This window comes from Triticum urartu, chromosome 2, assembly GCF_003073215.2.
Source record: "Triticum urartu cultivar G1812 chromosome 2, Tu2.1, whole genome shotgun sequence".
NCBI lineage: Eukaryota > Viridiplantae > Streptophyta > Magnoliopsida > Poales > Poaceae > Triticum > Triticum urartu.
This window is the reverse complement of record NC_053023.1, coordinates 674,121,115-674,134,636: the sequence shown is the minus strand read 5'-3', so window position 1 is coordinate 674,134,636 and position 13,522 is coordinate 674,121,115. Positions and strand designations below refer to the sequence as shown.

Sequence of the window (13,522 nt, the reverse complement as noted above, 5' to 3'; positions counted from 1 at the left end):
GGATCGACCGCCTTTTTTCTTGGTTATTGTTAATCGTGTGGATGAATCATGGATGAAATCGTGTCGTTGGGTCTTCGTCCGAACTTATCTGATCGAAAGAGGCGTGCCCACCAAGGAGTGGGACTGAACTGACCGTCGCCACTAACTAGACTCATATTGGATTTTATTCGCCTTCATGTGGGGATATATAATACTACTGTCACACACGATGCAGATGCAATGGTGACCGTGAGCCCCGGCGGCAGTCCACCCACCCACTCACTCGCTCGCCGATCCAGCCCCGTCACAAAGTAGTAAAGGAGGAGGAAATGCACCCCCAAAAGCTGGTTGAAACCATTCACAACAGTCGAACACATGAGCACCGGCAGGCAGTGGTGTGCCGATGACTCGTTGCTGCTTTGGAAAAGCGTGAGTAATCTCGTTTCACTGGACGTAAACGTCGTCCTGGGGTCCATGTGTCAGCGGCGAGGTCACGGGAATCCGGTACGAGGCCGCGCGTGCGCCGAGCGGTTTCGTATGGTAGAGAAACGGAGCGAGGACGGCGGCCATGTTGCTTTCGCCGTGGAAAAAGCCAATGGCAACTCGAGAAATATCCGGGCGTGAGAGAGGAATCCAGACCCAATCCACGCCCGTGGGTGGACCGCGCGTGCGAGCGCAGATCCTGACCTAACCCCACGGTGACCGCCGCCGCCGCCGCCGCAGACGACTGGATTTGCTACCCTAAAAAGCGGCCGTCCGATGAAGACGCCCGGCAAGCCCACGCCGCTGTGGACGGCGCGCATGGACGGACCGCCGGCGAGACGAGAGGGGCGGAGCGCGTGCGTGCGTGCGTGCTACGGGCACGCGCGGCGGGGCGGTGATCGGTGAGTGGTGGGCGGGAGTGGCAACGTCAGGCACGCGTGGGGCGGCGGGATCGCCACATTTTCAATTTCCCAGGCGTCGCCGCGAGTGCGCGGCGCGTGCGTGCCTGCATGCGCCACGGCGCAGCACGGCCAGGGTCGCCCTTCCGGCCATGATTCGCCCATAGACCAGCGCCTGTACCACCTGTGTACAGTGGAGAAACAAGAGCGTTGGATCGATCTAGGTCGGGGACGAGGAGGGTGGCCCACACGTACGGGAGCTAGATCCAGAGCGAGCGAGCGAGCGAGCGAGCCCCACGCACCGCCGTCGTGTGGCGCGCCGTGCCGCACACATGCCAAGAGAAAACGGACGGCCCGCATGCACCGCATCCGCCCCGGCCGGCGCCGTCCTCTCTCCTGCTAGACCGACCTTTCCCTAGACGGGAGACGAGATAGTATCTCCGAGCTTGAAGCACGTGGCCCTGCCAGTACACGTAGTACAGCATCATTGGCATTTTCGTACGGCCCATCTCAACCCTAGATCGGCCGATCCAGCCGTATTCATTGCTACTGCCACAGACGGGGGCACACAGAGGGGCGGCAGCCCTGCCGCCCGCGTTGAATGGCGGGCGGGGGTTGGGCCGGGCAGAGGGTTCCTGGCTCTCCCGTATGGGCGGGGCGCAACGGACGGGCGAACCGGTCCGGCGACGACGATGGCGACAACGTCGGCATCGCCCGGCAGCTTTCATGGATGGCGGGTCAAGCAAGTTAGGCGAACGGCAGGCCGGCCGGCTTCGTGCAGCTGACGGTGCCACAGTGCTCCCACTGCCTCGCCTCCGTCTCCTCCAAATCCGCAGAGATTTTTCTAGCACCGGCACAGCACCCTCTCAGGCGCTCACAGTCACAGGTCTCCCTGCATTGCAGTCAATTCAAGCATTCACTGATGATAGAAGGAAACGGGCAAGAGGAAGAAGAAGAAGAGGAATTCAAGCAAGCAAGCAAACAAGCGTGGTGACATTGAAGAAGGCCGTCAGGAGCAGCAAGCATTCTGAGCGTTATTACAGGACGACGAATATCAACACCAGTCTCGCTACCATTCCCCATCTGTGATAGTATACATATATGTACATCTACCATATCAAACACACCTAAGAACAACCAGCGCCTATAAGGAAAGAAAGTTGCAAAACTTAGTAGACTGCTAGCTACCACCATAGAGTAAAAACTACGGCTACTACCTCCCGCCGTTCCGGGGAGACACAACACTCAAACCCTTCCTTCCTGTTACCAGCACAGTAACTGCTTTTGTAGTAGTGACTATGACGAAGTAGTAGTAAGATGCCGCATTGCGTTGCACCGGCCTCCTCGTCCAGAAGCGCAGAGGTGCGGCAATGGCGGCTCGTTATTTTTTGCTTAGACTCCTTCTCCTTCTCCTTGGTGTATAGAACAGAACGCAACAGGAAAACTCTAGAGGTAGGTAGGTATGGATGGATGTGTATGCTACAGTGGGTACCGGCGAGGGAGGTGGGCGGGGGCGGGCGATGCGATGCTCTTGCTCTAGAACTCCACGATGAGGCTGCCGAAGGGCGACCGGTGCGGGATGCCCTTGCGCCGCTTGGCGGAGCGGTAGCTGTTGGCGGTGGCCGGCGGGGTGGACGGGGAGAAGCTCTGTACCACGCTGCTCTTGTCGCTCCCGCCGCTGGTGATGGTGGACGAGTCGTCTGAGTCCGACGCCGCCGCCTTCTTCAGCTTCAGCTTCATCTTCTTGCCGCCGGCGTGCCTCTTCCGGCCACGGAACTCGCCGGAGGTGCCCACGATCTGCGCGTCCACGCCAGAACAGTTAAATCACAATGCCGCTCCAGAGCACGCCCAGTCCAGGCGAGCTGAGCTGAACTGAACTGAACGAATCTAGTAGAGGCGTTGACCGACTCGGCGGTGCAGAGCACCACCCATTAGTGGAAGAAGCTACGTACCTTGCATCCGAGGGAGCAGAAGCGGAAGGTGTCGAGGAGGCTGCGCTCGCAGACGTCGCAGGTGTTGGTGACGCCCTTGCCGGGCCTGGGCTGCGGGCGCTCGTTGAGGAAGACGACGCGCGCGCTGTTGATGATGTAGGTCTGCACGCCGGTGATGTCCAGCACCTTCTGGATCTCCGACACGCGGATCACGTCGTGGTACGAGGACCTCCTTATCTGCCAGCAATGGAACAATATACCAACAAAAATCGTCAGAGAGAAGCTAGGGATGAGATGAGATGGAGCAGGGGGCAGCTCCAAGAAGGAAGTTAGTTAGGCGGGTTCTTGGATGCGTGTGGGGGAAGAGAGGCCGTTGGGGGGCTGGAGGACACAACAACACCAACTGCAAATCTAGCAGCTCGGAGAGGGACTTTCGTTGGTGCGCTTCAACGGAAACGAAACAGGGAGCATCTTCTTCTCCGGCCGGCGCGGATGAAGATGAATCCAATGCGAAGAAGAGAAGGAAAGAAATGGTCTAGTTCTAGTAGTTACCTGGATGGCGTGGTGGCCATGGTGGTAGGCGAGGCACTGGGAGCAGAGCGCGCCGTTGACGCAGTCGAGGCAGTACATGTTGCACTCGCACTTGTGGGCGTCCGCGTGCATCTTGCATTGCCCGAAGAAGCTGGTCGCCAGCAGCGGCTTGAGCCACGGCGGCCACCGCTGGTTCTCGGCCTCGTCGCACTCGCCTCCGCCCTGCCGCATTCCATCCGCCATTAGCCAGAGAACCAAGCAATAAAACCAACCAGCAGAGCATTTAATCGCACGGAGAAGAAAAGGCGAACAGGGGAAGCAGGGATTTGGAGGCTACCATGTGGCCGCCTCTGGCGGTGTTGATCCTGAGCAGCAGCGGCGCCTCGTCGTGGAATGCCATTTCGGTCCCGAACCAAACACGGCAAGCGGCAGAGGAAGAAGGAGGATGCGAGGGGAGCGCCGAGGATTTGCTTGGGAGGGAAAGAGGAGAAAGGGTGAGGGGTGCTTTGGAGGGAAGAAGTGGAGGCGGAGGAAAGCCGAGGCGGTCTTTGTAGACCGGGAGGGGGGAAAGGTCGCGAGTGTCACAGCACTGGGTAGACAATGGTGGTGGTGAACCAAACCAGCAGGGGGAGGATGCTTTCAGGGGCGCGTTTGTTCCGTAGCGCCCGTGCTTATCCGCTCCCGCCCGCCCGGGTCCGGGTCCCGTGGCGTCGCCGGCCAACCCGGCCTGGACTTTCGGACCCTCCTCCCCTCTCCTCCCGGTGGCTCGGCCGTGTTGTCCTGTCGAGAGGGACTCGCACCGGTGCAAGTGCAACAGTTGTGGCAGGCCATTGGTGGCAGCGGCAGCGGCGGTGCGGGGCAGAGGCCATCAGCACTGACGTCGGGCGTGGCCGGGTGCGGGTCGGGTCGGGCCGCGTTGCCATCCGATAACAATCCGGCCGACTACGTGTCCTCGCCGATGCTTGCAGCTCGGTTTGTTTTTGTTTACGCGTGCGTGGTGCTTCGTGCGGCTTCTTTCCTGGTTCGTCACTCGGCTTTGCTCCGCCAATGCCGCTCTACGGGAGTGCATATTTTGGCTGCTAGGGGAGTGGGGGCACAGGTGCCGAGGGAAGCACCGAGACACGTTTTCTCCGCGGAAAAGTTACCACCACTAACCACGCCATTAGCACAGCACTACCCTGTCAAAGGTGGAGGGAAAATAATCACCATGCCGTCCACCCCGGTGCGTTGAACCCAGTGGACGGAGGAGGGAGGGATCGGATGCTCGCTCTCGCATTCTGAAGTGGACGCTGTCACGGGCGTAGCTCACTGTTGCGAATATAATAAAGATGCTTTAGGTAATATGGGCGCACCCGGTCTCGGTGCATGCATTCATGGCCGAGTTTTCTCCTCTCCCGGAAGAAAAGGAGCGGAAAATTCTCTCCCCTAATCAAAGTTTAAGAAAAGATTGGGACATCCTGAACAATCTGAATGTGAGCGTGTATTGTAGCAGCCCAGGGTGGTACCCTAATTACAAGGAAAATGCTGTTTCATTTTTTCTTCATCATTGCATCATGCCATCATCTTATCATGCTTTAATCTTGAAAATGAGATTGAATTAAAACCTCAATGTTTTTAAAATACCAACCCAATAACATGCATACATCTCTGATCTATTTACAAATCGACGGAGTATCAGGGAGATACATATATTTGCAAAATTTATATTGTTATTTCATTTAATACAACGGAGATTGTGGATCCATACAAGCGGCTAGATGCTTTGTTGGGGAGTACTACTGCTCACCTACAGGCGTGGGGGCAGCGCAAGATTGGCAACGTGAAGTTGCTGATGCGGGTGGCTAATCGGGTCATCCACCGATTGGACATTGCGCAAGAAAGGAGGGTACCGGAGCTCAATGTTACGGTGCCATTATCATTTGGCCAGACACTTGTGATTATGATCATGGGATACCGGAAAATGGACAAGAGTAGAGAGAATGAAACTGGTAACCAGGATAACCGATATGGTGATCAAGGAGTTGATCACGGGGATACCGGTAATCTCTCCTCGGGTTTCGTAAACGTATAGCGAAGCAAAAGGGAATGTTATTCGTAAACAAAGGTTCGCTCGAGAACTTCATGAATATGCGGGAGTTAATAAGGGTGTCGAGATCCGGCTGTTAACTATTGACCGGAAGAGGTTCCGGGTCATGTCCACTGATGAGTCCAATTTATGTGATAGTTTTACTATGTGTTTTTTGCCTACGTGGCAGGCTTTGTGCAATTTTACCACGTTCATGCACTTCTTTTGTTGATAATCCCTTAGGTGACGTCTTTTGGATAAATTATCATTTAATGGGGAAAACCCTTGAAAATGGTAGTGGAATGATGTATTTAAGGTGATAATCATTTTCCATAAAAGAATCAAGCAAGGAGGCCAAAGGAACATGCATCATCGCGCTTCCAGAGCGAAAACGGTGTTCCATACGACCGCGAGTGCTCGTATGAGTGGTCGTATGGCACGCCGCCCCCAGATCAACTATTTCCACCCATCGAATCGGATCGTTAATTAGACGCCCATAGACACCAGAAACTCATCCGGAAGGCAGAACGCTAGCCTGCAAAGTTCATCCGAAGTAGGGTTTGGCAAAGAGAAGGAGAGGATCCTTCTCACCACGGAAGGGGATAACGTCATCACCACCGTCATTGCTACTTGTAAACCGCATTGGGTTTTCCCCAAAAAGGAGGGTGATGCAGTACAGTAGAGATAAGTATTTTCCTTAGTGAGAACCAAGGTTATCGAACCAATAGGAGAACCAAGCAAACTCTCGTCGTCAGCACCTACACACCACTAATAAGAAAAACCTTATACACAAAGGATTATCAGTAGCGCTGGTTAAAATGAGGCGCTACTGCTAATTAACAGTAGCGTGTGGTTACTGTTGGGGAACGTAGTAATTTCAAAATTTTCCTATGCACACGCAAGATCATGGTGATGCATAGCAACGAGAGGGGAGAGTGTTGTCTACGTACCCTCGTAGACCGGCAACGGAAGCGTTGACACAACGTAGAGGAAGTAGTCATACGTCTTTCCGATCTGACCGATCCAAGTACCGAACGTACGGCACCTCCGAGTTCTGCACACGTTCAACTCGGTGACGTCCCTCGAGCTCCGATCCAGCCGAGTGTTGAGGGAGAGTTTCGTCAGCACGACGGCGTGATGACGGTGATGATGTTCTACCGACGCAGGTCTTCGCCTAAGCACCGCTACGATATGATCGAGATGGAATATGGTGGAAGGGGCACTGCACACGGCTAAGAGACGATCAACTTGATCAACTTGTGTGTCTAGAGGTGCCCCCTGCCCCTGTATATAAAGGAGCAAGGGGGGAGGCCGGCCGGCCCTCTATGGGCGCCGCCAGGAGGAGGAGTCCTCCTCCTAGTAGGAGTAGGACTCCCCTTTCCCACTCCTACTAAGAGGAGGAAAGGAAGGAGGAGAAGGAGAAGGAAGGAGAAGGAGGAAAAGGAGGAAAGGGGGCCCGGCCCCCTATTCCAATTCGGTTTGGGCTAGGGGGGCCGCGCGCCCTGCCTCCTTTCTTCCACCACTTGGCCCATGAGGCCCATTACTTCTTCCTCGTATTCCGATAACTCCCCGGCACCCCCGAAAATACCCTAATCACTCGGGACCTTTCCGATGTCCGAATATAGTCGTCCAATATATAGATCTTTACGTCTCGACCATTTCGAGACTCCTCGTCATGTCCCCGATCTCATCCGGGACTCCGAACTACCTTCGGTACATCAAATCACATAAACTCATAATACAATTGTCACCGAAACTTTAAGCATGCGGACCCTACGGGTTCGAGAACTATGTAGACATGACCGAGACATGTCTCCGGTCAATAACCAATAGCGGAACCTGGATGCTCATATTGGCTCCCACATATTCTACGAAGATCTTTATCGGTCAGACCGCATAACAACATACGTTGTTCCCTTTGTCATCGGTATGTTACTTGCCCGAGATTCGATCGTCGGTATCTCAATACCTAGTTCAATCTCGTTACCGGCAAGTCTCTTTACTCGTTCCGTAATACATCATCCCGCCAACTAACTCATTAGTTGCAATGCTTGCAAGGCTTATAGTGATGTGCATTACCGAGTGGGCCCAGAGATACCTCTCCGACAATCGGAGTGACAAATCCTAATCTCGAAATACGCCAACCCAACAAGTACCTTTGGAGACACCTGTAGAGCACCTTTATAATCACCCAGTTACATTGTGACGTTTGGTAGCACACAAAGTGTTCCTCCGGTAACGGGAGTTGCATAATCTCATAGTCATAGGAACATGTATAAGTCATGAAGAAAGCAATAGCAACAAACTAAACGATCAAGTGCTATGCTAACGGAATGGGTCAAGTCAATCACATCATTCTCTAATGATGTGACCCTGTTAATCAAATGACAACTCATGTCTATGGCTAGGAAACTTAACCATCTTTGATTCAACGAGCTAGTCAAGTAGAGGCATACTAGTGACGCTCTGTTTGACTACGTATTCACACATGTATTATGTTTCCGGTTAATACAATTCTATCATGAATAATAAACATTTATCATGATATAAGGAAATAAATAATAACTTTATTATTGCCTCTAGGACATATTTCCTTTAGTCTCCCACTTGCACCAGAGTCAATAATCTAGTTCACATCGCCATGTGATTTAATACCAATAGTTCACATCACCATGTGATTAACACCCATAGTTCACATCGACATGTGACCAACACCCAAAGAGGTTACTAGAGTCAATAATCTAGTTCACATTGCTATGTGATTAACACCCAAAGAGTACTGAGGTGTGATCATGTTTTGCTTGTGAGAGAAGTTTAGTCAACGGGTCTGCCACATTCATACCCGTAAGTATTTTGCAAATTTCTATGTCAACAATGCTCTGTAGAGAGCTACTCTAGCTAATTGCTCCCACTTTCAATATGTATCCAGATTGAGATTTAGAGTCATCTAGATCAGTGTCAAAATTTGCATCGACGTAACCCTTTACGACGAACCTTTTGTCACTTCCATAATCGAGAAACATATCCTTATTCCACTAAGGATAATTTTGACCAATGTCCAGTGATCTACTCCTAGATCACTATTGTACTCCTTTGCCAAACTCAGGGCAGGGTATACAATAGGTCTGGTACACAGCATGGCATACTTTATAGAACCTATGGCTGAGGCATAGGGAATGACTTTCATTCTCTCTCTATCTTCTGCCGTGGTCGGGTTTTGAGTCTTACTCAACTTCACACCTTGTAACACAGGCAGGAACTCCTTTTTGACTGTTCCATTTTGAAGTACTTCAAAATCTTGTCAATGTATGTACTCATTGAAAAACTTATCAAGCGTCTTGATCTATCTCTATAGATCTTGATGCTCAATATGTAAGCAGCTTCACCGAGGTCTTTCTTTTAAAAAACTCCTTTCAAACAATCCTTTATGCTTTGCAGAATAATTCTACATTATCTCTGGTCAACAATATGTCATTCACATATACTTATCAGAAATGTTGTAGTGCTCGCACTCACTTTCTTGTAAATACAGGCTTCACCGCAAGTCTGTATAAAACTATATGCTTTGATCAACTTATCAAAGCATATATTGCAACTCCGAGATGCTTGCACCAGTCCATAGATGGATCGCTGGAGCTTGCATATTTTGTTAGTACCTTTAGGATTGACAAAACCTTCTGGTTGCATCATATACAACTCTTCTTTAATAAATCCATTAAGGAATGCAGTGTTGTTTATCCATTTGCCAGATTTCATAAAATGCGGCAATTGCTAACATGATTCGGACAGACTTAAGCATAGATACGAGTGAGAAACTCTCATCGTAATTAACACCTTGAACTTGTCGAAAACCTTTTTGCGACAATTCTAGCTTTGTAGATAGTAACACTACTATCAGCGTCCGTCTTCCTCTTGAAGATCCATTTAATCTCAATGGCTCACCAATCAACGGGCAAGTCAATCAAAGTCCATACTTTGTTCTTATACATGGATCCCATCTCAGATTTCATGGCCTCAAGCCATTTCGCGGAATCTGGGCTCATCATCGCTTCCTCATAGTTCGTAGGTTCGTCATGGTCAAGTAACATGACCTCCAGAACAGGATTACCGTACCACTCTGGTGCGGATCTCACTCTGGTTTACCTATGAGGTTCGGTAGTAACTTGATCTGAAGTTACATGATCATCATCATTAGCTTCCTCACTAATTGGTGTAGTAGTCACAGGAACAGATTTCTGTGATGAACTACTTTCCAATAAGGGAGCAGGTACAGTTACCTCATCAAGTTCTACTTTCCTCCCACTCACTTCTTTCGAGAGAAACTCCTTCTCTAGAAAGGATCCATTCTCAGCAATGAATATCTTGCCTTCGGGTCTGTGATAGAAGGTGTACCCAACATTTTCTTTTGGGTATCCTATGAAGATTTACTTCTCCGATTTGGGTTCGAGCTTATCATGTTGAAACTTTTTCACATAAGCATCGCAGTCCCATACTTTAAGAAATGACAGCTTAGGTTTCTCGCCAAACCATGGTTCATACGGTGTCGTCTCAACGGATTTAGATGGTGCCCTATTTAACGTGAATGTAGTTGTCTCTAATGCATAACCCCAAAACGATAGTGGTAATCGGTAAGAGACATCATAGATCGCACCATATCTAATAAAGCACGGTTACAACGTTCGGACACACCATTACACTGTGGTGTTACAGGTGGCGTGAGTAGTGAAACTATTTCACATTGTTTTAACTTAAGGCCAAACTCGTAACTCAAATATTTTACTTTTGCGATCATATCGTAAAAAATTTATTTTGTTACGATGATTCTCCACTTCACTCTGAAATTCTTTGAACTTTTCAAATGTTTCAGACTTGTGTTTCATCAAGTAGATATACTCATATATGCTCAAATCATATGTGAAGATCAGAAAATAATGATACCTGCCGCGAGCTTCAATATTCATCGGACCACATACATCAGTATGCATGATTTCCAACAAATCTGTTGCTTGCTACATTGTTCCGGAGAACGGAGTCTTAGTCATCTTGCCCATGAGGCATGGTTCGCAAGCATCAACTGATTCATAATCAAGTGATTCCAAAAGCCCATCAGCATGGATTTTCTTCATGCGCTTTACACCAATATGACCTAAACAGCAGTGCCACAAATAAGTTGCACTATCATTATTAACTTTGCATCTTTTGTCTTCAATATTATAAAAATGTGTATCACCACGATCGAGATCCAACAAACCATTTTCATTGGGTGTATAACCATAGAAGGTTTTATTCATGTAAACAGAACAATAATTTATTCTCTTACTTAAAATGGATAACCGTATTGCAATAAACATGATCAATTCATATTCATGCTCAACGCAAACACCAAATAACACTTATTTAGGTTCAACACTAATCCCGAAAGTATAGGGAGTGTGCGATGATGATCATATCAATCTTGGAACCATTTCCAATACACATCGTCACTTCACCCTTAACTAGTCTCTGTTTATTCTGCAACTCCCGTTTCGAGTTACTGTTCTTAGCAACTGAACTAGTATCAAATACTGAGGGGTTGCTATAAACACTAGTAAAGTACACATCAATAACATGTATATCCATTATACCTATGTTTACTTTGCCATCCTTCTTATCCGCCAATTACTTGGGGTAGTTCCGCTTCTAGTGACCAGTCCCTTTGCAGCAGAAGCACTTAGTCTCAGGCTTAGGACCAGACTTGGGCTTTTTCACTTGAGCAGCAACTTGCTTGCCATTCTTCTTGAAGTTCCCCTTCTTCCCTTTGCCCTTTTCTTGAAACTAGTGGTCTTGTCTACCATCAACACTTGATATTTTACTTGATTTCTACCTTCGTTGATTTCAACATTACGAAGAGCTTGGGAATCGTTTCCGTTATTACTTGCATATCATAGTTCATCACGAAGTTCTACTAACTTGGTGATGGTGACTAGAGAATTCTGTCAATCACTATCTTATCTGGAAGATTAAATCCCACTTGATTCAAGCGATTGTAGTACCCAGACAATCTGAGCACATGCTCACTGCTTGAGCTATTCTCCTCAATCTTTTAGCTATAGAACTTGTTGGAGACTTCATATCTCTCAACTCGGGTATTTGCTTGAAATATTAACTTCAACTCCTGGAACATCTCATATGGTCCATGACATTCAAAACGTCTTTGAAGTCCTGATTCTAAGCCATTTAAGCATGGTGCACTAAACTATCAAGTAGTCATCATATTGAGCTAGTGAAACGTTCATAACGTCTGTATCTGCTCCTGCAATAGGTCTGTCACCTAGCGGTGCATTAAGGACATAATTCTTTTGTGCAGCAATGAGGATAATCCTCAGATCACGGATCCAATCCGCATCATTGCTACTAACATCTTTCAACTTAATTTTCTTTAGGAACATATCAAAAATAAAACAGGGGAGCTAAACGCGAGCTATTGATCTACAACATAGATATGCTAATACTAACAGGACTAAGTTCATGATAAATTTAAGTTCAATTAATCATATTACTTAAGAACTCCCACTTAGAAAGACATCCCTCTAATCTTCTAAGTGATCACGTGATCCAAATCAACTAAACCATGTCCGATCATCACGTGAGATGGAGTAGTTTCAATGGTGAACATCACTATGTTGATCATATCTACTATATGATTCACGCTCGACCTTTCGGTCTCCGTGTTCCGAGGCCATATCTGTTATATGCTAGGCTCGTCAAGTTTAACCTGAGTATTCCGCATGTGCAACTGTTCTGCACCCGTTGTATTTGAACGTAGAGCCTATCACACCCGATCATCACATGGTGTCTCAGCACGAAGAACTTTCGCAATGGTGCATACTCAGGGAGAACACTTGTACCTTGATAATTAGTGAGAAATCATCTTATGAAGCTACTGTCGAACTAAGCAAAATAAGATGTATAAAAGATAAACATCACATGCAATCAAAATATGTGACATGATATGGCCATCATCATCTTGTGCCTTTGATCTCCATCTCCAAAGCATCGTCATGATCTCCATCGTCACCGGCATGACACCATGATCTCCATCATCTTGATCTATATCAATGTGTCATCACATGGTCGTCTCGCCAACTATTGCTTTTGCAACTATTGCTATCGCATAGCGATTAATTAAAGCAATTATTTGGCGCTTGCATCTTATGCAATAGAGAGACAACCATAAGGCTTTTGCCAGTTGCCGATAACTTCAACAAAACATGATCATCTCATACAACAACTTATATCTCATCACGTCTTGACCATATCACATCACAACATGCCCTGCAAAAACAAGTTAGACGTCCTCTACTTTGTTGTTGCAAGTTTTACGTGGCTGCTACAGGCTTAGCAAGAACCGTTCTTACCTACGCATCAAAACCACAACGATAGTTTGTCAAGTTGGTGCTGTTTTAACCTTCTCAAGAACCGGGCGTAGCCATACTCGGTTCAACTAAAGTTGGAGAAACTGACACCCGCCAGCCACCTGTGTGCAAAGCACGTCAGTAGAACCAGTCTCGCGTAAGCGTACGCGTAATGTCGGTCCGGGCCGCTTCATCCAACAATACCGCTGAACCAAAGTATGACATGCTGGTAAGCAGTATGACTTATATCACCCACAACTCACTTGTGTTCTACTCGTGCATATGACATCTACGCATAAAACCAGGCTCGGATGCCACTGTTGGGGAACGTAGTAATTTCAAAATTTTCCTACGCACACGCAAGATCATATTGATGCATAGCAACGAGAGGGGAGAGTGTTGTCTACGTACCCTTGTAGACCGGCAACGGAAGCGTTGACACAACGTAGAGGAAGTAGTCGTACGTATTCCCGATCCGACCGATCCAAGTACCGAACGTACGGCACCTCCGAGTTCTGCACACGTTCAACTCGGTGACGTCCCTCGAGCTCCATTCCAGCCGAGTGTTGAGGGAGAGTTTCGTCAGCACGACGGCGTGATGACGGTGATGATGTTCTACCGACGCAGGTCTTCGCCTAAGCACCGCTACGATATGACCGAGGTGGAATATGGTGGAAGGGGGCACCGCACACGGCTAAGAGACGATCAACTTGATCAACTTGTGTGTCTAGAGGTGCCCCC

General features: G+C 48.5%; 1 protein-coding gene across 1 annotated transcript; it reads right to left on the bottom strand.

Annotated features, from left to right (window-relative positions):
• Positions 1-1,824: 1,824 nt before the first annotated feature.
• Positions 1,825-3,925, bottom strand: LOC125539645 (protein RGF1 INDUCIBLE TRANSCRIPTION FACTOR 1-like). The gene is made up of 4 exons (XM_048703145.1): positions 3,660-3,925; positions 3,344-3,544; positions 2,813-3,028; positions 1,825-2,657 (listed from the first exon to the last, which is right to left on the bottom strand). Exons 1-4 carry the CDS (start codon positions 3,720-3,722, stop codon positions 2,397-2,399), a joined length of 741 nt encoding a protein of 246 aa, XP_048559102.1. The 5' UTR covers positions 3,723-3,925; the 3' UTR covers positions 1,825-2,396.
• Between the last annotated feature and the right edge of the window lie 9,597 nt (positions 3,926-13,522).

Excerpts from the sequence above, each read along its gene's own strand:
- LOC125539645 (XM_048703145.1), bottom strand. The coding sequence starts at position 3,722 with ATGGCATTCCACGACGAGGCGCCGCTGCTGCTCAGGATCAACACCGCC. Across the intron at positions 3,545-3,659 it reads CCGCCAGAGGCGGCCACATG|GGCGGAGGCGAGTGCGACGA; the intron begins GTAGCCTCCAAA and ends GGAATGCGGCAG. Across the intron at positions 3,029-3,343 it reads ATGGCCACCACGCCATCCAG|ATAAGGAGGTCCTCGTACCA; the intron begins GTAACTACTAGA and ends CATTGCTGGCAG.